Genomic DNA, 27,027 nt, shown 5'->3' with positions numbered 1-27,027 from the left:
TTTCCAGTTCAAGGATTTAGGTCAGCAAGACGCAGACCCAAAAACCATTCATTTAATAACCCAAGAAAGAAGGCAAGCAGGGTGGCCCAAATCTTCCAACTGGGGCAAGATTTAATATAGTGTTCCAGTGGAAAGAATCTTCTAATGGTAACTTGGACTCTACGTGTCCTAATTCTGTTGTTAACGAGATTGGTGACTCTGGGCTTAGTTTCTTCTGTTAAAAACTAGGAAATTGTAGATCATCTCTCAACTCCATTTCAGCTCCAGGATTTCTCAGTTCCTGGAGTACCCCTGCCCTAGACCCTCCACATGAAGAAGAGAGTCTTACCAAATTGGATTATCAGAGCAAGACTATTAGCAGAGAAGCCTGAAAACATCTTTCTGGCCCAAACAACAGTGAACTTTTTTGATCAGCATGTATTAGGGACTTTTGGGCACAATTGCAATCAAAGGCAATTGTTCCTGTCTCTTCTACATTTTTTTTGCTACTGTACCCTAGTCAGAATAGTTCATTGAGACTTCCCTGTAATTTCAAACTTCACTTGAGAGTGCTAACCCTGTTTTGGGCATCTTTGGCTTTAAAACTGATTATTATAAAACTCAAATTGAATTTCCCTGCTCTACTTTCTCCACCCCTGCCCAAACATACCACTGAACAGCAGTGATTTTGTGAGGCCTTTCTATAAACAGAGAGCTATACTTGGGGGTACACCCAAAAACCCCAAAAAGTATCATCTCCTATGTATCATATCTAGTGATTTAAAGTGTTTAGTTTGGCCCTTTTCCTTAGTTCCTTATGTCCTGAAATGAGACATGGGAGGGATAGGATTGTTTCTTCTCCCACTCATAAACCTTAGCCTTCTCTCTCTTCTGCAGTCTACATGGGGAGGACAGAGAAGCGCAAAGAACAAGAGAAAAGATGCATCCATCTGAGATCTAAAAGGAGACAATGAGGTGATATTTTCCCCCTGCCCAGGTGTTGTGTTTTCAGCTCTTACCCCTTTTTATTTTAGAGACTGGCCATTCCTAGGATGACCTGGGAATTTATCCCCTCTGCACTGCTCCCCAAGCACTTGGATAATGAAGCTGAGCTGTCTTCAACTGTATTATATGTAGACAGAAGGTCACCATCTACAGCCTGGTGAAAAATGAGTCAGACCTTTCCACTGTAAAGACAAACACATGAGCTGAGCTAAGGTTGGTGGGTTTCCTTCAGAGAGCACTAGGTTGACCCTAAAGATAATTTCAGAGCTGCAAATTGCTTGATGTCTAGGTCTTTTTCCTGGAAAGGGGCTTGCAGACAGTGGCTAATTCCATACCTTTCCCTGGCCCCTTTGCGTCTTCTCCCTCCTCAATTATGCAAAGCTTTGATAGAGAGCAGAGCCAGCTATGTGATTTCAACATATTTTTGCTCAGATTTCACTCAGTTCAGGAAGGCACAGACAGTAGAGGATGATGCTGTGGGTTTGCTCTACTTGTAGCACCTGAATGGCTCATACCCAAGGCACATGGGAAGTTCTGTCTTGTTAATAACTACCGCTCTCCACCGCAGAACCCAGGTACTAAGGGAAAGTGGAGAAAATTTTTCTACTTCTGCCTGTTATAGTTTGGGAATAATAACAAAAACATGGTATGGATCCTTGCCATTCTCTCTACCTTCACCCTCTTTCCCAACAATATTCTTCTCATGACCTTTTACCCCCTAGGCCACATTAAGCATGTGTTAAATGACTTTTTTTTTTTTTTTTTTTTTTTTTTGAGACGGAGTTTTGTTCTTGTTGCCCAGTCTGGAGTGCAATGGCCCGATCTCGGCTCACTGCAACCTCTGCCTCCTGGGTTCAAGCGATTCTCCTGCCTCAGCCTCCTGAGTAGCTGGGATTACAGGCATGAACCACCACCCCTGGCTAATTTTGTATTCTTAGTAGAGATGGGGTTTCTCCATTTGGTCAGGCTGGTCTCGAACTCCTGACCTCAGGTGATCCACCCACCTTGGCCTCCCAAAGTGCTGGGATTACAGGCGTGAGCCACCACACCTGGCCTAAATTACTTTTTTTTTTTTTTTAGTGTCTCACTGTGTTGCTCAGGCTGGCCTAGAACTCCTGGCCTCAAGCAGTCCTCTTGCCTTGGCCTCCCAAACTGCTGGGATTGGCCCTCACTGCTGCCTGTCAGGGAGCCTGGTGGGAAATCTTCTGTCTAGAAAGGATGCCCATTCCTGTTCAAATGTGTTGTAATGTTGATAGGAGAAAGCCAGGGCCATGGAGGACTCTTGTTTATGCCAAGTGGATTCAAACAAATGGGGAAGAGCTAGGCACAGTGGCACATGCACCTGTAGTCCCAACTACTCATTAGGCTGAGGAAGGAGGATTGCTTGAGGCCAAGAGTTTGAGGCTGTAGTGTGCTGTGATTGTGCCCATGAACAGCCACTGCACTCCAGCCCAGACAATATAGTGAGATCTCATCTCTAGTAAATATAATAAATAAATAAGAACAGGGAAGAAAATTTGTGTCTCCAGAGATTACAATGACCAGCGTTTCCTCCCTCCTCACAGAGATATTCCTTTTGAATTGGAACACTGATTGTTTCTAGTTGCTTTGTATTTAGCTCAGAGCTGAATTTACAGTACATATGTGCCTACTCGCCATCACTGAGTGACGGTTATGTTGCTTTATTTATTTATTTATTTATTTAGTGACAGAGTCTCACTCTGTCACCCAGGCTGGAATGCAATGGCGTGATCTCGGCTCACTCCAACCTCTGCCTCCGGGGTTCAAACGATTCTTATGCCTCAGCCTCCCAAGCAGCTGGGACTACAGGCACGTACCACCAAGCCCAGCTAATTTTTGTATTTTTAGTAGAGATGGGGTTTCGCCACGTTGGCCAAGCTGATCTTGAACTCCTGACTTCAAGTGATCTGCCTGCCTCAGCCTCCCAGAGTGCTGGGATTACAGGTGTGAGCCACCGCCCCCAGCCGACAGTTATGTTGCTTTAAAGCTAATCTCCTTCCAAGATCTTTGATACAAAACTGTCTCATGTAACTAACTTCCCTCTCCTTATACCTCCTCCTCCTGCAATGTGTCTCCAATTGGCACTGCCTAATTTGACCCAGTTCCTCTAAGGAGACGCTAAGATCTGCCTGGCTGGTTAGGCAGGGGAGGAGGTGCTTTAAGGGGTAGAGAGTGGGAAGGCTGGGCGGGATGTGCTGCAGGGAGACTTGAGCAAAGAGTAAAGTACATCTGTTGATTTGCTCCTGGTTTGCACAGAAAACCAGGACTGAGAACAGCAGAGTTTCAATCCAATGCCCTCTCACTTCCAGGATTACCAACTTGGTATTAAAACCAGCTGGAGAGCCGGGAGCAGTGGCTCACGCCTGTAATCCCAACACTTTGGGAGGCTGAGGCGGGCAGATTACCTGAGGTCAGGAGTTCGAGAACAGCCTGGCCAACATGGCAAAACCCTGTCTCTACTAAAAATACAAAAATTAGCTGGGTGTGGTGGCGCACGCCTGTAATCCTAGCTATTCAGGTGGCTGAGGCAGGAGAATCACTTGAACCCGGGATGCAGAGGTTGCAGTGAGCTGAGATGAGATCGTGCCACTGCACTCCAGCCTGAGTGACAGATCGAGACTCCATCTCAAAAAAAAAGAAAAAAGAAAAAAGAAACAAACAAAAACCCCCAGCTGGAGGCAGCTAAGTACAGCTAAGTACTGATTTTGCCCAAGATGTGTCACAGAGCACGTTAGGAGCAATTAAGCAGGAAAGCTCAGTTTACTGTTAGAAAGAAAGTCCAGCTCAGAAAACAACTCCTTCAGACCTTTCTGGAAATTGTTTTGGGGCCATCTGGGCAAAAGTCCAAGAATGAGATACACTTCCTGAGCCAGTGCTAGCTGAATGCTATGCTTCACCTGTTCTACCCACCTAGTGCTTGTCTGGCCCTTCATTCACACAGGCATTAGGCATGCTGCATGCACACAAACACACACACACACACAAAATAACATGAGCATATTTCTTCCTGTAGAGCCAGCTCGACTTGTTCTTCCTTTTTAAGTAACAGACCCCACTCCCACAGGGATCACACCAAAGGAAAAGATGACTTACCTGATGTTAGAACCAGGGAAAAAGCCGAGTGTGGTGGTCCATGCCAGTAGTCCTTGCTACTCAGAAGGCTGAGGCAGGAGAACTGCTTGAACCTGGGAGCCAAACTCATGCCACTGCACTCCAGCCTGGGCAACACAGCGAGACTCCGTCTCAAAAAACAAAAAAAAAAAACAAAAAAAAACAGGGAAAAGCAAGAAAACCCATGAAGGCCTTGAGTAGCCTGGCTTTTGAAAGGTTTAATAGAAAGAGGACACCTCAGAGAGGCAGGCAACTTGTGTTCTTGTTCTTGTTCTATTCTCACCATGAACCTTGGGACAAGTAACTTCACTGCTCTCAGCCTCCGTTTCTCTCAGTTTCTCCGAGCAGAAAACAGGAAAATCCTGCTCACTCTTGCCTCTCCTGCATGGGGAGGTGTGTGAGGGAAGTTTCAAGTGGCACTTTGTGGGCTTGTTTTGTTTGAGACAGAGTCTTGCTCTTGTCGCCCAGGCTGGAGTGCAATGGCACGATCTCAGCTCACTGCAACCTCTGTCTCCCGGGTTCAAGCAATTCTCCTGCCTCAGCCTCCTGAGTAGCTGGGATTACAGGCGCGTGCCACCACACCCGGCTAATTTTTGTATTTTTAGTAGAGATGGGGTTTTGCCATGTTGGCCAGGCTGGTCTCGAACTCCTGACCTCGTGATCCGCCCGCCTCAGCCTCCCAAAGTGCTGGAATTACAGGCGTGAGCTACCACGCCCGGCTTCAAGTGGCACTTTGAACTTTGCATTCTTTTTTTTTTTGAAATGGAGTTTCCCTTTGTTGACCAGGCTGGAGTGCAGTGGCGTGATCTCCGCTCACTGCAACCTACACCTCCCCGGTTCAAGCAATTCTGCCTCAGCCTCCCGAGTAGATGGGATTATAGGTGTGTACCACCACACCCAGCTAATTTTTTTGTATTTTTAGTAGAGATGGGGTTTCACCACGTTGGCTAGGCTGGTCTCGAACTCCTGACCTCAGATGATCCACCCACCTCGCCCTCTCAAAGAGCTGAGATTACAGGCCTGAGCCACCAAACCCAGCCTGAGCTTTCCATTCATTTTGAAAAACACCAAAGGGCAATTATGAATCTAATGATTTGGAAATGAAAGGGCCCCTCAATACCAGACTGCCCTCCTTTATCTTTTGATCTCTATCTCAAGTTTTGTGGCTAGTTCCAGAGAGTCTGAGTTCTCTAACAACTGTGGACTTGGGCTCTTCTAATGATTGTTCCTAAGGGACCCTTCAAGGAACCACTTATTGTGTGGCTTGTTCTAGTGGTCCAGTCCCAAAGTTCAGTCCATCCCAGGAAGGATGTCAAGAAAAGAGGGTTAATAAACTTAGAGAATTTTTTTCTCCATGCCCTGGCTTCCTAGGGAAATAGGGTTGATACTAGGAATCTCTCTGACAAAATGTAAGAGAGAATTGCTTTGTGAAGTGAAGGTAAGCCCATGTTTCAGGTTTTCTCATGAGCCTTCAAAAGGAGTCTCTCAACTCCAGACAAGAATTGGGTGGGGGGGCAGGAAAACAGATACTTAACTCTGTGTGCCTTCCTGCACCCCCTCACCCCCACCCCTACCTCTCTCAATATACCATTACAAGCAAACCAAATCTTTATCCGTCTGCCTCAGTGAGATCCTTCAAAAAGACCAAGAATCCCCACAGCGGCTCAGACTGTTCCCTTGCCCCATTCTTGCTTCTGCCTCTGCCTCAGGGCGTTTAGTTTTCATCAGATGAGTGGGGAATGCAATTTTCTTTTTTTTTCTTTTCTTTTTTTTTTGTGACCGGGTCTCACTCTGTCGCCCAGGCTGGAGTGCAGTGGCAGGATCTCGGTGCACCGCAACCTCCACCTCCCAGGCTCAAGCGATTCTCCTGCCTCAGCCTCCCAAGTACCTGGGATTACAGGCTCATGCCACTACCGCCCAGCTAATTTTGTTTTGTTTTGTTTTTTTAAGAGACGGAGTTTCGCTCTTGTTGCCCAGGCTGGAGTGCAACGGCGTGATCTTGGGTCACCGCAACCTCCGCCTCCCGGGTTCAGGTGATTCTCCTGCCTCAGCCTCCCGAGTAGCTGGGATTACAGGCATGCGCCACCATGCCTGGCTAATTTTTTTTGTATTTTTAGTAGAGATGGGGTTTCTCCATGTTGGTCAGGCTGAACTCCTGACCTGAGGTGATCCGCCCGCCTCGGCCTCCCAAAGTACTGGGATTACAGGTGTGAACCAGTGTGCCCAGTCATAATTTTGTATTTTTAGTGGAGACGGGGTTTCACCATGTTGGCCAGGCTGGTCTTGAACTCCTGATTTCAAATGATCCACCCACCTCAGCCTCCCAAAATGCTGGAATTACAGGTGTGAGCCACCATGCCGGCTGCAATTTTGGAGGTATGTAAATTTCCACCAGATAGATTTTTTTTTCTCTCCTCCCACAGGCTCCTAAAGAGATAATTCATTGCAACAAATTATCACTTTTAAGTGTTCTCAGTTCCCGATTGTTTAATACTCTACTGCCAATTACTGCTTGCCTTCCCTCAAATAGACATTAACCTTCATTTTAAATTCAGACTCCCCCCCGCCCCCCCCCGTCCTTTTTTCTTTTTTAAAATAAGCGTGGTAGAGTAATTGATGAGAGGGTGGGGATAACCATTTACAGGTTTAACTTGTTTATTACACCTTCAGTAGAGGACTTATCACTGAACCCTGAGTGGGCTGCTCTCCTCCATCTTCTACTTTTCCTGTCACCCTCCCTCACACCACATACTCCAAGACAGAATCCCTTGAATGACTGAACCCAGCTTCTTAATACTACCCCCATCTTTAACTGAGGTATAGAGCCTCTAAGGGGCTGTTTCTTTGCCTCCTCAGGGCTGAGGTGTAACCTCCACCTACATACACGGTCTAATCTCAAAATCAAGGACCACTCTGGATTAAGATAGTGTTTCCACCTCAGAGGCTGAGGAGGCCTGCAGAAGTTGTAAATTGGAGGAAATATTGGGGTTTGTAAATCAGGGTACATTGTCTTTCACCAGGACAAAGTGTAAGGTTTTTCTTGGAGACAGGGTCTCGCTCGGTTACCCAGGCTGGAGTGCAGTGGTAAGATCACAGCTCACTGCAGCCTCGACCTCCAGGGTCAAGTGATCCTCCCACCTCAGCTTCCTGAATAGCTGGGACTACAGGCACATGCCACGATGCCTAATTTATTTTTATATTTTGTAGAGATGGGATCTCCCTATATTGCCCAGGCTGGTCTCAAACTCCTGGGCTCGAGTGATCCTCCCACCTTCTTTCCAAAGCACTAGGATTACAGGCGTTGAGCCACAGTGCCTGGCTAAGGTTTTTCTTCTTTAGGATAGTATCAGACCATGCTTAAGTGCTCCTTTAGGTTTCTTGCTAACTCAAGAATATTAAAGAAAAGCCTCCTCCCTTCCCACAGCTATCTTCTAATAGCAGCTATTTTCTCTTTCAGCAGAATCTCTTTAAAATGGACATAGAAGACTGCAATGGCCGCTCCTATATGTCTGGTATGCCTTCTGTGTGTTCTATTTGTTAGGGGCTGGAAGCAGACACTCTCCTGTAGAGCAGAGCAGAGAGCCTTCAGCCTAGGCACACAGCCTCTAAATGTCCTAGTCACACAGCTAACACTCATGCTTGGTGGCCCTTGGTAGTGTGCAATTATTTTGGTGATCTTACATTCCCTAAATAGTAATTTTCTTTTCCAGACTTCTTGGGGTATAGAGGAAGGGAATAGGAGGGGAATATGAGCAGACATCATTAGAAGAATAATTTGAAGCAAATAGATGGAAACAAGATGTGGTTCCTTCTCCTTTGTGCTGAAGTCACCAGCCAAACATGAAATCCTGTTCTATCCAGATAGAGTGGCACAAGGTTTCAAAGCTCAAAGGCCTACAAGGGCCAGGTAGTCATGTGAATGAGTGAAGTAAGGTTAGGATAATAAGCAGAAAAGAATGGTGGGGGCTGTCATGAAGTGGAGAACATATGTCCCACTTAAAGGGACAGCAGCTTTCAGTGTCCACTAGAACTTGTCATGCAGGAATGTGTATCTAGTGTGGCCAAAACTTCTAAATTTTTAAGAGATACCAGAAATCCAAATTTTTATATGAAATGTCTCCATTTTAAAATAATGACTCAAGGCTGGGCATGGTGGCTCACGCCTGTAATCCCAGCACTTTGGGAGACAGGCAGATCACCTGAGGTCAGGAGTTCGAGACCAGCCTGGGCAACATGGTGAAACCCCCTCTCTACTAAAAATACAAAAATTAGGCCAGGCACGTGGCTCACGCCTGTAATCCCAGCACTTTGGGAGGCCGAGGTGGGCAGATCACGAAGTCAAGAGATCAGGACCATCCTGGCCAACATGGTGAAGCCTCATCTCTACTAAAAATACAAAAATTATCTGGGCGTGGTGGCTCACGCCTGTAGTCCCCACTTCTCAGGAGGCTGAGGCAGGAGAACCCAGGAGGCAGAGGTTGCAGTGAGCTGAGATCACGCCACTGCACTCCAGCCTGGCGACAGAGTGAGACTCCGTCTCAAAAAAAAAGAAATAATAGAAACCAAAACTGGGTTTTGATGTGATGAGTATCCCTATCAGAAACCCAAGCACCATTGTGGAAATGACCTATAGCTTATTTTTTACTCTAAAGTAGGACCAATGAAGGAATTATTGGCATGCACTAAAGGAGATAGCAAGATGGGTCAGACACACATATGAGAGTCATTGGCAACACCCGGGTAATGTAAGGTAAGATGTTGACTCTGACCCCTTTCTTGTTTAAGGAGGGAAGGAGTTGGAATGGGTAAAGGCATTCAATATCTGCCACATGCTTGACAGAATGACAGGGATCAGGTAGACTCATTTAATTGGAAGAGACTTTATTAGAACAAAAGTCATGGCCTTGTGAGGAGCGAGCCAGTCCTCCTACCTCCTGCTCAGTTAAGCCTATTCAGAAAACCACTACTGAGCAACAAGTACACTTGGGACCCTGCTTTAGTGCTGGGGAACACTCAGATGGATAAAATCCAGTCCCTACCATAAAGCAGGCAAATGAGAAACTACAAATCCCGTGGAGCTCTTTTCAAACCTGTTTATGGAGAATATTGGATACTCATGGAGGTGATTTGCTTCACCATGCTATGAAACCAAGTTTTCCCTGCTTTCAGCAGATTGGCATGTCCTAGATAAGAAGTGGCCTCTGCACAGGATGGTTTTTGAATGGAAGTGGAGGCCAGGAACTCCTCCTCTGTACTTTGAGAATTTTAGATGTCAGCAGCTACCTTAGAAAGGGAAAAGGGAAAGTCAAAGTAAGGCTACCATTAGCCCTGAAAAGTACCCCTCTTAGGACTGGGCATAGCTGCGCTCATCACTGATCCATCTCTCCTGGAAGAGTCATATGGAAGCAGAGGGAAAGGCTGCAGCATGCAGCCCTCCCGAAGCACACTGCGGGCCTCCACAGGCCATCATAGTTCTTCTGCTCCACGCCAGGTGACCTTCCCTCATCAGGCCACTTGATGAAAAGGGTATCTCTCCTGTTCTTCCAAGAGATTTGAATTCCTCACAGAATGTGATTCAGAAAATCCATCTTTTCTCCCCTTTTCTCTTTTTAAAGGTACAGATCATTCCCTTCTGGGGCAGGGAAAAGGGGGAGATAAGCAGGAGTCTATTAATTTATGGCACAGATAACCACCCCCTCCATTTTCCTATCTTTCAAGGGAAACAGAGTTGCTGAAACCCAGCTCCTGCCATTAATTGACTGAGCAGGGCTTGCCCCAAGTTTTCTGAGACTGTGAAATGTTTTAGAGAACTTTAGTAGAAAGGGATTCAGGGGTAGGCAGCCCGAAGTTTCACAGCCCCTCCCACCCCCAAATTCTTGGAATCAGAAAATGTAGTCTTCCAAAGTAGGTCAGTTTGTCAGTGAGCAGCTCCTCTGAAAGGGAAGGGAGCAGAGGCCTTGTCCTGATAGAGGGCGGATTCATCCAGGGCTTTCGGCTGCTGGGGCCCCAGGGGCACAGGAAGGGGGGGAAGTGGGGAGACCGTACCAGCCTTTTTGCCCGGGATCTGAAAGGTCTCAGGGCCACGGAGCAACACTAGCCTGACACCAGACTCTGCTGGGCCCTCTCACTGCTGGAAAGGAGGAGGCTGTCAGTCCCCACATCTAGAGAGCAACCTTCCTCCTGGAGGAGGAGGGAAAGAGTTCGGTGGGGGAGGGGCTTTCTGCCTCTCTGAGAGCCTTGAAGCTGTCCGTGTCCTGGGCCCCATGACCTCTGGGGCCTTGGCTTCCCCAGCTGGCAGAGGATTGGGCCTTCCCTGGGGCCCCCCCTTTCTCCCTCCCACCCGCAGGCCCATCCATCTCTCTCTCTCTCTTGCACACACTCTTGCCTCTCTCAGGCATTTGTTGTGCAGTTCCTCTTTGTCTGCTGGGCACGAGGGGCAACAGCATCTGCCTTTCCCTCCCTGTGCACACACCCACCACTCACCCCCTTCACTGTCTTGGAAAAGGGATGCTGTAGCCTAGCATCTCCCCCACTATATACACATATACATTCTCTCCAGCCCCCTCCCCAAGCACATCCAAGCGTGCTCTCCCCTCTCCTTCTCTCCCTCTCTCCCTCTCTCTCTCTCTCACACACACACACACACACACACACACACACTCAACACACATACACCCTGGGCTGAGCTGCTCTTGCTGGCTGCAGCCGTGGGCCTCTGCTCACCGTGCCGCTGCTGCTGCCTGCGAAATGACGGCGGTTCCCCTCACTTCCAGGAATCCACGCTTCCTGGAAGGTGAGTGGCTGGGCTCACCCCTGCCTGCCACTGAGACGCAGACATGCATACACCACCCGCACTCCCTCGCCGTTTCCAAGGCGGCGGCCGCGTTCGCACCCCAGGGTCTCACCGGCAAGGGAAGGATAATGTAAGTTCAGGCAGAAGGCGGCTAGTGGAGGGAGGAAGGGGGGTGCTGGGGCTAGGGAGCCAATTCAGTAACTACTCCCAAGCCTGAGGAGATGGAGAGGATGGGAGCTGTGTGTGTGTGTGTGTGTGTGTGTGTGTGTGTGTGTGTGTGTGTGTGTGTTTAGCGGGGGAGGGGGCGTTCCTCCTTATACTTGCGGAGGATGGGAAAGGGTGTTTGGTGTTGCTAAGCAAAGACGGCGACTTGGACAGTGGGAGCCTATGGTGACATCTTGATTAGGCCTTGGGGATAGAGGTAGAGCTGCCTGGGGTGAAATGCCGAGACAGGCCTGGGTGGGAAGGGGTAGTGGAGAAAATCAAGGTAAGGAAGAGGAGCCTTGGCAAGCAGATGCCTCAGCCTGGAACAGAGATCTGAGGGGCCTCAGCTTCCTCCCCACAAAAGAGCTGAGGATGGGCGTCTTTCTTTGCTCTTGTACCCACTATTCCCTGCTAGCAGGCTAGGATCCTGCCACCCTGGAGCCCATGGTCAAGAAAGGGAAAGCAGTTATGATGAGGTGCCTTGCAGAGAAGTGTGGAGGTTCTCCATGTTCTCCAAGCTCATGGCTATTCCCTAGATGTAGCCACTATTTAAAGGTCTCAAGGAAAGGCAGCAGGAGTGGAGGCTAGCCTCCTTTAACATATGAAACACCTTTAGCTTGTGGCCTGTTTCCCAGTTCCTTTCTCTCCCTCCTGCTTTTCAGCCTTTACCTACCTCCCAGTTCCTCTGATGTGAACCTCATGATTTGGCTTTGCCCTCTGGGGGTTCAGCCAATCTATGATGACTTTGAGCAAGAAAATTTCTCAGAGACCTAAGAGCAGCCTTAATTCTTGGCTTTGACAGTCTGGGATTTCTTGGGAGTCCCAGACTTTTGAAATTCCCTCACTGGGGTTTCTGGGGCTGAGAGAGGAACTGTTAAACTTCCTAAATCTTACTCTAGTCCCCTCACCCCTGAGCTAGAATTCAAAATCCTTGGTGCCCAAGAAAGCCTTTCTGACTCCTGAAACAGATTCATTATACATATATTTTAGCCCCATGAAAGTAGACTTGATCCTGTTTTTCCCCTTACCTTAATCTTAGGGAGGGCAACAGCATCAAAGAGCCTCTTGAATTACTGGTGTGACTCCTGCTTCTCTTCCTGTTTCTGGGCCTTAATTGGGAAAGCCACAAAGGATGCTTTCCCCTCAGTGTTTCTAAGTGTACTTTTAAATATATTTTCCTCCACATAGCAAGTCCCTGGCCTCAAGAGGCAGCCTCAGCCGAATAAGCTGAGACCAGTGATGGATTTCCAACAAGTTCACCCATCCTTTTAGGGTCAAGGCCTCAAAGCCAAGTGCCCTGTTCTTCCCTGATTAGTAACATCAAGTGATTTAGGGCAATTCAGCACTAATAAAGGGAATAAGAAGATACCATTTTCAGCCCTTCTAACCCTAGTAAACCCTACACTTAGTTGAAAGGATATATTTAAAACTGGCTCTGAGTCTACAAGTCTCAACCCACAATCCTGAGATGCTCACTTCATGTTATGTGTGTGGTTCTGATTTCGGGCAACATTTTTAGGTAACCACGGCTCACCTAAAAAGCCCCAGCTGGGAAAACTCAGATTCAAGCCATAAGGCTTTTTCTATAGATAGTGAACAAATTTCCTCAGGCTTTGACGGGATAGAATGGGGAAAATGGGACTTTAGGAGAGGATATGAATGGGAAATGGTCCCAAAGTCCTGAGTGGTTGTTTTCTTCCCACTGACCAAAGCTGGAGAGGGATCCCTCAGGAGGGTGTGTTCCGGATTTCTTGCCTCAGGCCCAAGACTCCAACCATTTTATAATGGAATCTTTATTTTGTGAAAGTAAGTATGTGCATAGCTGGGCAATTGGGTAAAGTACTAATAGGTGGACTTCAGGGATGAATTTTAGGCTTCCTCTCTCTTTCTTGCACTCTCCCTTGCTTTCTCTCTCTCTCTTCCATATTTAGGCCTGTGTGCACACATCCATGCATGTTCATGTTAGCAGATAATGTAGAAGGCTACCAGTATGTTTATCCCAATAGGTATGTTCTCTTTATATGTATCTACATATGTGTTGTGTCTCTGTGTGTGTTTATCTACATGTATTTTTATTTCACCTATATATTTGTGTAGAAGATTGTGGGGAGGAGGGATTTTTTTAAAAAAGACATTCATATCTTCCTTTAGGTATGTTATCTGATTTTGAAAAACATTATGAAAGCCTCAAAAAGCATTTTTACAAAGCAATTTATCAGAAAATTAAAACAAATATACTGAGAATAAGTTGATCACTTAACTGTCAATGAATATCAAATAGTAAACACGTGATTGGAATCAGATCAGTAGGAGACTTTCTAGAGTAATCAAATTTTTGCTGAATTTAGAAAGTCTAAGAGGCCCAATTCTTCCCTACTAAGATTGTGACCCCCAATTGGCTGTGTAGGTGCTGGTTAAGGACATGGACGCTTACTGTCTATGATCCCAGTTCCACACTAGCAGCTATGTAACCTTAGACAACTAACATAACCTCTTTTGTACCTCAGTTGCCTCATCTGAAAAAATCATGATATTAGCACCTACTTCATATAGTTGTTGTGAGGATTAAATGAAATTATTCATTTCAAGTGCACAGAATAAAGCCTGGCACATAGTAAGTACTCAATTAATATTATTAGCTGCTATGATGATTACTAATATTATCATTAGATTCAAGGACAATTCCAGTTACCTTTCCTGCAGATCCTGAACCGGCTGGGGGCTCCAGAGAGGAACAGTAGGGAAGAATGTCTGTCCTGAACATCTGTCCCTTCTGCAGCCCCCATTTTCCTCTCCGCCCTGGCGCACCCAGCCTCAGCCCTGCTTCCTGTGGACGTCAGGCAGTGATGCTCTTGCCCTCAGGCCTAGATAAAGGTAGGGTAGGCAAGGCCCAGCCACTGAGCTCACAGAAGGCAGCACCAGGCATCCAGACTGGTGGGGGCACAAGGTATGGTGCCCAGCATACAACACTGCTTTGTACATGGCTATGAAGGAAATGTTTGTGAAATTTAACTGAATTTTTTAAAAAGATTAGGCAATGGACAGTAGATATCTCCAGCTCCAGCTTTACCTGCCCTCTTATTCTCTCCTCCAAGGTAGCGGGGACTCATCTCTGGAGAAGGAGTTCCTCGGGGCCCCAGTGGGGCCCTCGGTGAGCACCCCCAACAGCCAGCACTCTTCTCCTAGCCGCTCACTCAGTGGTAAGTGTAACCTCCTACCACCTCCTGGCAGTAGGCACCCCCTGTTGCATTTGGCCTTCAATTCACCTTCCACTGGCAACCATTTCCCCATCGTCACCTCCTGCTGGTCTCCTGCTTAGTCTCTAAGAGCAATAAGGAGCCCAGTGTCTAGGGTTTTTCTGGCTTCTGAAAGGAGAGTGAATAGTCAGTCACTGGCAGACTAGGGTGGAATTAAAAGAGGTATGGGTGGGATTAAGGTAAAAGTTTCAAAGAGAAATTATGGAATTAGAGAAGCAGGTAGATAGAAATGGTCATCAGGTGGAGTTAGATAGGAAATAGAGAGTAGAAGGACCTCCCCGTCTCCCCACAGCCCATTCTCCTACCCAGACAGGGTCCCCATGACTGCCTCTCCCCAGCTGGCCCTAGATCTGTGACATTCTCTAAATGGTTGGAGTAGCCAGGAATGTAGGTCGGAGCTAGAGCCAAAGCCTTCTCCTCAATGGTTCCTCCTTCCTTTACCCCTCCTGCCCTGCCTCAGAGTTTTATGGATGTGGAGGGGGTAGAGGGATTCAATCTAATGAGGTGGGAGGGAACTGTAAGCATGTCTGTCTTCCAGGTTTGCTCTCTTTGGCCTGTTGTCCCCCTTCAGTCTTCCTAGATCTGTTTTCCCGCCACTGTTAACTTGCCGGCTTCCTGCCCAGGGCCAAGCCAGACATCTTTCTTCATGACAAGAGAGTAGAGAAAAAAGCTCCCCTTAGTCGCCTCCTCTCCTCAGCGACAGAAGACATCCTATGTACCCCCAACTTTTTTCTTTTTGAGATGGAGTCTTGCTCTGTCACCCAGGCTGGACTGCAGTGGTGTGATCTCAGCTCACTGCAACCTCTGCCTCCCAAGTTCAAGCGATTCTCCTGCCTCAGCCTCCGAAGTAGCTGGGATTACAGGCGTACACCACCATGCCCAGCTAATTTTTGTATTTTTAGTAAAGACAGGGTTTCACCATGTTGGCCAGGCTGGTCTCAAACTCCTGACCTCAAAAGAATCCACCCGCCTTGGCCTCCCAAAGTGCTGGGATTACAGGCGTGAGCCACCACACCCAGCCCAACTTTTTTCTCTTGAAGCCTATTTGCCTGGTGGGTGGGAGAAAAGGTTGTCTCAGGTTCCAGTAGGATTCTGATATCAGCAGCAGGGATACTAGGGTGTTAGTTCCATTTAAGGCTTGAATGTCTCAGGGCCTAAAGACACCCTCTTAAACTTTAAGAGTGCCATTCTGGGCCAGGCGCAGTGGCTCACACCTGTAATCCCAGCACTTTGGGAGGCCAAGGCAGGCAGATCACCTGAGGTTGGAAGTTCAAGACCATCCTGACCAACATGGAGAAACCCTGTCTGTTCTAAAAATACCAAATTAGCTGGGTGTGATGGTACATGCCTGTAATCCCAGCTACTCAGGAGGCTGAGGCAGGAGAATCACTTGAATCTGGGAGGCGGAGGTTGCGTTGAGCCAAAATCGTGCCACTGCACTCCAGCCTGGGCAACAAGAGCGAAATTCCATCTCAAAAAAAAAAAAAAAAAAAAAAGAGTGCCATTCTGGCCTGGGAGCAGCTTCCCCCTTTGCCTCTCTCTATTCTAAACACCATCCCACCCCTCAGCCAACTCCATCAAGGTGGAGATGTACAGCGATGAGGAGTCAAGCAGACTGCTGGGGCCAGATGAGCGGCTCCTGGAAAAGGACGACAGCGTGATTGTGGAAGATTCATTGTCTGAGCCCCTGGGCTACTGTGATGGGAGTGGGCCAGAGCCTCACTCCCCTGGGGGCATCCGGCTGCCCAATGGCAAGCTCAAGTGTGACGTCTGCGGCATGGTCTGTATTGGACCCAACGTGCTCATGGTGCACAAGCGCAGTCACACTGGTAAGTAAGCCAGAGGGGCTCTGGGAGGAGCTCCCAGGGTGGGGTTGAGAGGCAGGGGCAGTGCTGGGACAACAGCAGGTATGGGGCTGGAGGAGGTCATGCAGGGAGTGGGTAGCCTCAGAAAGGGAAGGGTCTCACCCAGCACATTTTCCAGCTGACAAAACGAGGCAGGGTGGGGGTGGGTACAGAATTTGAATTCCCCTCAATACCTTTAGTTTCCTGGCACTCTCCTCAACTGCTGTTATAAAGAAAAGGTGATATTTTTCTCAGTATATGAGGGAGGGGAAAGTGTAGACTCAAGAATGAGCCAATGGTCCAATAGGGGTAAGACTCCTGGGTATTCTTTGGGCCCTCCCATCTAATAATTAAAAAACAACAACAACAACAACAACAAAACAGAAAACAAAAGCCTTCTCTTCTCAGCTTCCTTGGGCCTTGGGCTCCTAGGGCAGAGTGGGCCCTGTGGGGCTCAGTTTTTGGTAACAGTCTTTTGGCCTCGTGTTCCAGGCCCCTCTCCCTGCCACACACCTCTAATCCACACCTTCCCCAGGGTAAGACCCCAGGGATCCCCAAGGGATCTTCATAAATCAGGGTTTGTGTGCATTGCACTTCTGCCCGTCAGCAATGTGTTCAGAGCACCTTCCCTTGGGCAAGGTAGGGCAGACGGTGGGGTGATAGGTTCAACCTTCAAAGTTCCTCACATGCAGTCCTCTGGGATTTGTTCTTTCACTTGAAGGTGAAAGGCCCTTCCATTGCAACCAGTGTGGTGCCTCCTTCACCCAGAAGGGGAACCTGCTGCGCCACATCAAGCTGCACTCTGGGGAGAAGCCCTTTAAATGTCCCTTCTGCAACTATGCCTGCCGCCGGCGTGATGCACTCACTGGTCACCTCCGCACACACTCAGGTCAGTGTCTGTCCAGTGGGAGGAGGGAATGAGGCTTCAACACACCCAGTATGTAGAGCTCGGTGACTTCTCTTGTATTTGGGGAGTTCCAATGTCTGTCATTGAGGAGGGGGGAGCATTTACAGAGCAGATAGGGCCCCCTGCCTCTCTCACCCATCCTCTGGGCAGCAAGGCCTCATGGGAAATTTGGGAGACACCTTGATGGGGTATTTTACATCCACCAGATGGATGTAAAATCCATCTACTTGGAGCAAAAGGAATAGGGGCAATGTTCTTGGCTGTTAATGGTCACCCTTGGCCAGGCGCGGTGGCTCACGCCTGTAATCCCAGCACTTTGGGAGGCCAAGATGGGCGGATCACGAGGTCAGGAGATCGAGACCATCCTGGCCAACATGGTGAAACCCTGTCTCTACTAAAAATACAAAAAAAAAAAAAAAAAATTAGCCGGGCATGGTGGCAGGCACCTGTAGTCCCAGCTACTTGGGAGGCTGAGGCTGGAGAATGGCGTAAACCCGGGAGGCGGAGCTTGCAGTGAGCTGAGATCGCGCCATTGCACTCTAGCCTGGGCGACTGAGCGACACTCAGTCTCAAAAAAAAAAAAAGTCACCCTTCCCTGACTTTTGTTTGTTTTTTGTTTTTTCAAGACGGTGTCTCACACTGTTGCCCAGGTTGAAGTGTAGTGGCGCAATTTTGGCTCCCTGCAGTCTTGATCTCCTGAGCTCAAGCCATCCTCCCACCTCAGCTTCCTGAGTAGCTGGAAGGATGCTGCCACACCCAGCTAATTTTTCTATTTTTTTGTAGAGACAGGATCTCCCTATGCTGCCCAGGCTTGTCTTGAACTCTTGATCTCAAGCAATCGGCCCACCTCAGCCTCCTAAAGTACTGGGATTACAGGCGTGGTGTCAGCCACTGTGCCTGGGCTTTCCTGACTTTTATATTTTAGATTGTTGATGCCACAATCCATGCCCTATTACCCCCAACATCTAAGCCCCTGGGAGATCCCTCCTCTCACTCCCATCTGCCCCAGGCCCCACACCTGTCATCATCTTCACCCTCCTTCCTCCCACACCACCAGAGGTCTTGAGCAACCAGTCTGTCCTCTCCTTTACTTCCTTCTGGCTCCTGGAAATATCCATAGCCCTCTCAAATTGCAAAAAAGGGAGCCTAGGACTTCCAAATAGGAAAAGAGTATCCTATTTCTGTTCCCTATCCCAAGAGGTTGTCACCTTCCCAGAGGCAAGAGAAAGTCCAGAGGGTACCTAGAGATCAATGTTTGGAACAGTGCTGGGAAACTGGATTAACAAGGTTTTCTAGCCCAGTCAAGACTGTTTGAATCAGTATCTGTCTGAATCAGCTGGACAGATAGCACTTTTTAGGCATTTTACTAAGCTTTAGGCTTTTGGCTTGGACTTGGGAAGAGGCCAGGAGCTGAGCTGGCAGGAAGGAGGGAGCTCAAGATTGGGAAAAGGCAGGAAGAAAGGAAGGGGGAAAGAATTAGTAGGGTCTGTCCTTGGAAACTTTCCTGGCTATTTTTCTCTTCTTAAACTCTCCTGAGCCAGGATTTAAAGGGACAGAGCAATCATTTCATCACCCTCTACTTTCTCCATCCACTTACCTTGTTCCAGGTTCTCCCACCTTGTAATTGGGACCTCTTTATCTCTATGTATGTGGAGAAACAGGGAGAAAGATCATCGTTGATACATGCTTTATATCTACAGAGCATTTCACTTGTGTTTCTCCATGTGATCCTCATAACAATTCCAAGGTAGATGTGATTATCCCCATTTTGTTGACAAGGAAAATGAAGCTGTTGGGGGGAAAAATGAGTTGCGGGTCACATAGCTATTCTTCAGCCTAGCTGGAACCCCATCAAGGTCCAGTGCGAGAAATACATACTCCTTTTCCTCAGAAAAGGGGCTGCTCCCCCTGCTGGTTTGGAACAAGGATGGCTTGGCCCCTAGAATTCTTACCAACTACACAGTGAGGTGAACTGGGTAGATTTTGGATGTTGATCTGTAGATTATTAACAACAGAAGCAGACACAGATATACTGTCAGGTCCCATCGCTGTGAAGTGCTTTCTGTTGCAACCCCTATTATAAGAAAAAAGAGACTGGATGCATGTTCTCACTCATGTGGGAGCTAAAAAAGTTGATCTCATAGAAGCACGGAGTAGGCTGGATGCAGTGGCTCACGTCTATCATCCCAGCACTTTGGGAAGTCAAGGCGGGTGGATCACTTGAGCCCAGGAGTTTGAGACCAGCCAGAGCAACATAGTGAGACTTCGTCTCTACTACAAAAAAGAACAAAAACAAAAACAAAAACAAAAACCAGGTGTGGTGGCACACACCTGTAGTCCCAGCTACTCAGGAGGCTGAGACAGGGAGGATCACTTGAACCTGGGAGGTCAAGACTTCAGTGTCCTGTGATCATGTCATTGCACTCCAGTCTGGGTGACAGAGTGAGACCCCATCTTGGGGAAAAAAAAAAAAGCCAGGCACGGTGGCTCATGCCTGTAATCCCAGCACTTTGGGAGGCCAAGGCGGGCAGATCACCTGAGGTCAGGAGTTCAAGACCAGCCTGACCAACATGGAGAAACCCTGTTTCTACTAAAAATACAAAATTAGCCAGGCGTGGTGGCGCATGCCTGTAATCCCTGCTACTCAGGAGGCTGAGACAGGAGAATTGCTTGAGCCCAGGAGGCAGAGGTTGCGGTAAGCCAAGGTCGCGCCATTGCACTCCAGCCTGGGCAACAAGGGTGAAACTCCGTCTCAAAAAAAAAAAAAAAAAAGTAGACAGTAGAACAGTGGTTACCAGAGGCTGACTGAGAAGGGTTGGGAGTAGGTGGATAGCGAGAGGCTGGTTAATGGGTACAAGATTACAGTTAGATGGGAGGAATAAGTTGTAGTGTTCCACAGCATAGTAGAATGACTGTAGTTAACAATAATTTATTGTATATTTCAAAATCGCTAGAAGAGATTATTTTGAATGTTCCCAATACAAAGAAATGATAAATGTTTGCTGGGCGCGGTGGCTCACGCCTGTCATCCTAGCCTTTGGGAGGCTGAGGCAGACAGATCATGAGGTCAGGAGATCGAGACCATCCTGGCTAACACGGTGAAACCCGTCTCTACTAAAAATACAAAAAATTAGCTGGGCATGGTGGTGGGCGCCTGTAGTCCCAGCTACTGTGAGGCTGAGGCAGGAGAATCTCTTGAACCCAGGAGGTAGAGGTTGCAGTGAGCTGAGATCGTGCCACTGCACTCCAGCCTAGGCAACAGACTAAGACTCTGTCTCCAAAAAAAAGAAGAAAAAAAGATAAATGTTTGAGGTGACAGATATGCCAGTTACCCCAACTTGATCATTACATGTCGTATACATGTATGAAAATATCATATGTATCTCATAAACATGTATAATTATTATGTATCAATTATCAATTAAAATTTGAAAAAAAAGAAAGCGGTTGGAGGATCATTCCTCTCCCAGATGTTAAACTGTTTCCCCAAGGGTCTTTGGGTGGATAGGGACCATGGTGTTCATTTCATCCCTAAAATACAAGAGTTTACAGAGCCTGAGTAAAATCCAGTAGATTGATTTAGTCAAGGCCCAGCTTTGGCATGGCAAGGTTAGGGGTGAATAGTAATTACCAGCTTCCTAGAGATACCTTCTCCTGTCTCCCTGCTCAATAGCAGCAAGATACATCAAATATACAATACGTTGTTTCTCTCCACTTTTTTCTCTCCTCTCACAAATATCTCTTAAGAGTTATCTTTAAATGAAGTACCACTCTGTTTTCCAATTTTTTTTCTTTGGTAGAAACAAGATCTTTATAACCTGTTCCTTATTACAAGCACATAAACAAACAAACCCAAATTTGGTGTTCTCTTTTTTTTACTCTTCTTTATTTTCTTCTCTGTTCTTTTATTCTTTTTCTCTTTTCAGAATTACTCTATCAGTGATGGGCTTTCTAGACCTCTCTTGGTATCTCAGCGTAGAGAGACAGAGAGACAAAATAATCAGTAAACCAGGCTAGGGCTGGAGGTCAAAATACAAGTAAAGGTCAATGAAAACTGCCCCCTCCCCACATTGGCAGATCTAAGGGCTCTCATTTCTGTCATGCCAGCCCACCAGTTTCCCCCAAACCAAAGCAGATAGTTCATAAAAAGCAAAAAATCCCCTTGTCTGATAAACAGCACTTACATCCGCCTGCCAAATGGAAAGGTTAAACCACAGTCTGGGCCCCAGACTCTGAGATCCTGCAGTGGGGCCTGCCTGTCTGCTAGGGATGATCCCCTACAAAGTCCCTGGGTCCTCACTTCCTTTGAGCAACAATTTGGCCATCTTGAACAAACCCACCACCAGTCTCCCTTGTCCCCATAACTGCACATTATCCTTCATCATCAAATATTGTTCATCTGTCTGCAGTTGCAGTTGAAGTTGGGAAATGAAAGACAAGTAGAAGAACTCAATTTAGCAACATCCTTTCCTTCCCATGCCAGTGTATGCTCTTGGCTGAATCTGCAGAGCCAGGGCACAGCGAGAAATAGCTCTGATGCCATCTTTCCACTCTCCTCCACAGTCTCCTCTCCCACAGTGGGCAAGCCCTACAAGTGTAACTACTGTGGCCGGAGCTACAAACAGCAGAGTACCCTGGAGGAGCACAAGGAGCGGTGCCATAACTACCTACAGAGTCTCAGCACTGAAGCCCAAGCTTTGGCTGGCCAACCAGGTAGGGCTATTGATGTACTACTGGGGAGTTAAAAGGGGATGGTGAGAGGGAGTGCTAGACAAGGGTGACTCCAGTATCTCCCGCACTGAGGGATGAAGTCTGTGGAACGGGGGATGATTACCCCAGTAAATCTGCCAAACACCCCATTCTAGGTACCCCAGTTGGTGGAGAGCCTTGTCTGTGGTGGGTGCTTTAGGGAGATCGACAGGTAGGGGAAGTTTGGGTCTATATCCTTGGCCTAACGGGAGAGAGAGAACACAAGAAGTATAAAACCAAGGGCCAGATGTGTATGATTGTCCCCAAATGATCTGAAATTTTCTTGGAGTGAGCTTTAGGTAGGGTAAACAGAGCCCAGTTTCCCAGGCATCTGGTATGTCCTTCCTTGGCTACTGACCTGCTGGTTTTCTCCAGGCAAAGGCTGTGGGGCCAATGCTACCCCTACTCAACTGCTACTACTGTCTCCACCTTCTTCCCACTAGGTGACGAAATACGTGACCTGGAGATGGTGCCAGACTCCATGCTGCACTCATCCTCTGAGCGGCCAACTTTCATCGATCGTCTGGCCAATAGCCTCACCAAACGCAAGCGTTCCACACCCCAGAAGTTTGTAGGTAAGAATCCAGTTGGAAAGACGTATCAGCTTTAAGCCACAGCTCAAATAAATCTGAGCTGTGTGGTCTGGAGATTTGGTTTGGGGAAAGAAAGCAGTCTGGTGGGCTGGGTGCAGTGGCTCACGTCTGTAATCCCAGCACTTTGGGAGGCCAAGGTGGGCAGATCAAGAGGTCAGGAGATCAAGACCATCCCGGTTAACACAGTGACACCCCCTCTCTACTAAAAATACAAAAAATTAGCCGGGCGTGGTGGCGGGCGCCTGTAGTCCCAGCTACTCGGGAGGCTGAGGCAGGAGAATGGTGTGAACCCGGGAGGCGGAGCTTGCAGTGAGCCGAGATCGCGCCACTGCACTCCATCCATCCTGGGCAACAGAGCAAGACTCCGTCTCAAAAGAAAAAAGAAAAAAGGAAAGAAAGAAAGCAGGCTGGTGGCCTCTGATACTGAAAATCTATCCTCAGGACAGGAGGAAAGTAAAGAGGGAGGATGTACTCAAAGAGAGTGGAGAAGGGTTGGCACTGAAGACTCTCGTGGTGGTTGTAAGGGACAGGGTCGAGGCATCGGGCTGTCTCAGTTTTTTGTTTGTTTGTTTGTTTTTGAGATGGAGTCTTGCTCTGTCGCCCAGGCTAGAATGCAGTGGCACGATCTCGGCTCACTGCAACCTCTGTTTCCCAGGTTCACGCCATTCTCCTGCCTCAGCCTCCCGAGTAGCTGGGACTACAGACGCCTGCCACCATGCCCGGCTAATTTTTTTTTGTATTTTTAGTAGAGACGGGGTTTCACCGTGTTAGCCAGGATGGTCTTAATCTCCTGACCTCATGATCTGCCCGCCTCAGCCTCCCAAAGTGCTGGGATTACAGGCGTGAGCCACCGCGCCCGGCCCGGGCTATCTCAGTTTTTTAAGAATAACAAGAACTTCAGTCTGTGTGGGCCCTTAGAGAGTCAGAGAGAGGAAATAAGTATGTGGTTCCCCCTATCCCCAGCACTAGTCATTAGCTCTCTAAGGACCTGGAGCTTTATGGAGAGTAATAAAATGAAGTATTAAAAATCAATGGGCTGGGATTGAGTCCTTCTCTAAGATTATAGCCTAGAGTCAGGGAGCAGTCCCACAAAGGACCTGACCCTGCGAAAGTAAATGCCACGTAGTAAATAATGTTACACCCAGCCCCACAGGTAAGAAAACAAAGAAGTAATCCTGAGGAGAGTGTAGGAATTCTCCAAACCCAGCCCTGCTGAGTTCCTCTTCTCCACAGGCGAAAAGCAGATGCGCTTCAGCCTCTCAGACCTCCCCTATGATGTGAACTCGGGTGGCTATGAAAAGGATGTGGAGTTGGTGGCACACCACAGCCTAGAGCCTGGCTTTGGAAGTTCCCTGGCCTTTGTGGGTGCAGAGCATCTGCGTCCCCTCCGCCTTCCACCCACCAATTGCATCTCAGAACTCACGCCTGTCATCAGCTCTGTCTACACCCAGATGCAGCCCCTCCCTGGTCGACTGGAGCTTCCAGGATCCCGAGAAGCAGGTGAGGGACCTGAGGACCTGGCTGATGGAGGTCCCCTCCTCTACCGGCCCCGAGGCCCCCTGACTGACCCTGGGGCATCCCCCAGCAATGGCTGCCAGGACTCCACAGACACAGAAAGCAACCACGAAGATCGGGTTGCGGGGGTGGTATCCCTCCCTCAGGGTCCACCACCCCAGCCACCTCCCACCATTGTGGTGGGCCGGCACAGTCCTGCCTATGCCAAAGAGGACCCCAAGCCACAGGAGGGGTTATTGCGGGGCACCCCAGGCCCCTCCAAGGAAGTGCTTCGGGTGGTGGGCGAGAGTGGTGAGCCTGTGAAGGCCTTCAAGTGTGAGCACTGCCGTATCCTCTTCCTGGACCACGTCATGTTCACTATCCACATGGGCTGCCATGGCTTCAGAGACCCTTTTGAGTGCAACATCTGTGGTTATCACAGCCAGGACCGGTACGAATTCTCTTCCCACATTGTCCGGGGGGAGCATAAGGTGGGCTAGCAACCTCTCCCTCTCTCCTCAGTCCACCACTCCACTGTCCTGACTACAGGCATTGATCCCTGTCCCCACCATTTCCCAAGGAGTTTTGCTTTGTAGCCCTCACTACTGGCCACCTGACCTCACACCTGACCCTGACCCCTCCTCACCTATTCTCTTCCTCTATCCTGACCAATTTAAGCATTGTGATGAAACAGATCTTTTGCTTATGTTTTTCCTTTTTATCTTCTCTCATCCCAGCATACTGAGTTATTTATTAATTAGTTGATTTATTTTTGCCTTTTTAAATTTTAACTTATATCAGTCACTTGCCACTCCCCCACCCTCCTGTCCACAACTCCTTTCCACTTTAGGCCAATTTTTCTCTCTTAGATCTTCCAGCAGCCCCAGGGGTAGGAAGCTCCTCTTAGTACTAAGAGACTTCAAGCTTCTTGCTTTAAGTCCTCACCCTTTACATTATCTAATTCTTCAGTTTTGATGCTGATACCTGCCCCCGGCCCTACCTTAGCTCTGTGGCATTATATCTCCTCTCTGGGACTCTTCAACCTGGTACTCCATACCTCTTGTGCCCTCTCACTTTAGGCAGCTTGCACTATTCTTGAATGAATGAAGAATTATTTCCTCATTTGGAAGTAGGAGGGACTGAAGAAATTCTCCCCAGGCACTGTGGGACTGAGAGTCCTATACCCCTAGTAATAGGTCATATTCCCCTAGTAATATGAGTTCTCAAAGCCTACATTCAGGATCTCCCTCTAGGATGTGATAGATCTGGTCCCTCTCCTTGAACTACCCCTCCACACGCTCTAGTCCCTTCAACCTACCGGTCTATTAAGTGGTGGCTTTTCTCTCCTTGGAGTGCCCCAATTTTATATTCTCAGGGGCCAAGGCTAGGTCTGCAACCCTCTGTCTCTGACACATTGGGAGCCACAGGTGCCTAATTGGGAACCAGGGCATGAGAAAGGAGTGGGTCAAATTTCTTCTCTTTCTCCTCCACCTCTCAAACTTCTTCACTATAGTGACCTTCCTAGGCTCTCAGGGGCTCCTTCAGTCCCCATCCTATGAGAAACTAGTGGGTTGCTGCCTGATGACAAGGGGTTGTTTCAGCCCCTCAGTCATGCTGCCTTCTGCTGCTCCCTCCCAGCAGGATTCACCCTCTCATTCCCGGGCTCCTGGGCCCTGTTCTTAGGATCAGTGGCAGGGAGAAACGGGTATCTCTTTTCTCTCTTCTAATTTTCAGTATAACCAAAAATTATCCCAGCATGAGCACGGGCACGTGCCCTTCACCCCATTCCACCCTTGTTCCAGCAAGACTGGGATGGGTACAACTGAACTGGGGTCATCCTTTACTACCCCCTTCTACACTCAGCTCCCAGACACAGGGTAGGAGGGGGGACTGCTGGCTACTGCAGAGACCCCTGGCTATTTGAGTAACCTAGGATTAGTGAGAAGGGGCAGAAGGAGATACAACTCCACTGCAAGTGGAGGTTTCTTTCTACAAGAGTTTTCTGCCCAAGGCCACAGCCATCCCACTCTCTGCTTCCTTGAGATTCAAACCAAAGGCTGTTTTTCTATGTTTAAAGAAAAAAAAAAGTAAAAACCAAACACAACACCTCACAAGTTGTAACTCTTGGTCCTTCTCTCTCTCCTTTTCTCTTCCCTTCCTTCCCCTTCCATCTTTCTTTCCACATGTCCTTTCCTTATTGGCTCTTTTACCTCCTACTTTTCTCACTCCCTATCAGGGATATTTTGGGGGGGGATGGTAAAGGGTGGGCTAAGGAACAGACCCTGGGATTAGGGCCTTAAGGGCTCTGAGAGGAGTCTACCTTGCCTTCTTATGGGAAGGGAGACCCTAAAAAACTTTCTCCTCTTTGTCCTCCTTTTCCTCCCCCACTCTGAGGTTTCCCCAAGAGAACCAGATTGGCAGGGAGAAGCATTGTGGGGCAATTGTTCCTCCTTGACAATGTAGCAATAAATAGATGCTGCCAAGGGCAGAAAATGGGGAGGTTAGCTCAGAGCAGAGTAGTCTCTAGAGAAAGGAAGAATCCTCAGCGGCACCCTGGGGTGCTATCTCCTTTTTAGAATGTCAGCAGAGCTGAGATTAATATCTGGGCTTTTCCTGAACTATTCTGGTTATTGAGCCCTTCCTGTTAGACCTACCCCCTCCCACCTCTTCTGTGTCTGCTGTGTATTTGGTGACACTTCATAAGGACTAGTCCCTTCTGGGGTATCAGAGCCTTAGGGTGCCCCCATCCCCTTCCCCAGTCAACTGTGGCACCTGTAACCTCCCGGAACATGAAGGACTATGCTCTGAGGCTATACTCTGTGCCCATGAGAGCAGAGACTGGAAGGGCAAGACCAGGTGCTAAGGAGGGGAGAGGGGGCATCCTGTCTCTCTCCAGACCATCACTGCACTTTAACCAGGGTCTTAGGTACAAAATCCTACTTTTCAGAGCCTTCCAGCTCTGGAACCTCAAACATCCTCATACTCTCTCCCAGCTCCTTTTGCATAAAAAAAAAAGTAAAGAAAAAGAAAAAAAAATACGCACACACTGAAACCCACATGGAGAAAAGAG

General features: G+C 48.2%; 1 protein-coding gene across 11 annotated transcripts in view; it reads left to right on the top strand.

Annotated features, from left to right (window-relative positions):
• IKZF4 (IKAROS family zinc finger 4) overlaps nt 1-27,027 on the top strand; it is a 31,886-nt gene extending 4,859 nt beyond the window's left edge. The window contains exons 2-12 of one of the 11 annotated variants that reach the window (XM_008978626.5): nt 877-954; nt 7,577-7,628; nt 8,769-8,866; nt 10,890-11,039; nt 12,826-12,919; nt 14,209-14,313; nt 15,939-16,199; nt 16,936-17,103; nt 21,685-21,834; nt 22,314-22,445; nt 23,697-27,027. In XM_008978626.5, the coding sequence (XP_008976874.1) occupies nt 10,953-11,039; nt 12,826-12,919; nt 14,209-14,313; nt 15,939-16,199; nt 16,936-17,103; nt 21,685-21,834; nt 22,314-22,445; nt 23,697-24,457 (1,758 nt within the window). In that variant the 5' untranslated portion in view covers nt 877-954; nt 7,577-7,628; nt 8,769-8,866; nt 10,890-10,952 and the 3' untranslated portion in view covers nt 24,458-27,027. Of the gene's footprint in view, nt 1-876; nt 955-1,013; nt 1,198-7,573; nt 7,629-8,768; nt 8,867-10,889; nt 11,040-12,825; nt 12,920-14,208; nt 14,314-15,938; nt 16,200-16,935; nt 17,104-21,684; nt 21,835-22,313; nt 22,446-23,696 lie in introns of those variants that run through there. The other 10 variants (XM_063593441.1, XM_034935673.3, XM_063593442.1 and 7 more) reach the window with 10 other exon arrangements.

This window comes from Pan paniscus, chromosome 10 (assembly GCF_029289425.2).
Source record: "Pan paniscus chromosome 10, NHGRI_mPanPan1-v2.0_pri, whole genome shotgun sequence".
NCBI lineage: Eukaryota > Metazoa > Chordata > Mammalia > Primates > Hominidae > Pan > Pan paniscus.
Note: the sequence above shows the minus strand (reverse complement) of the source record. Positions and strands in the feature narration are given on the sequence as shown.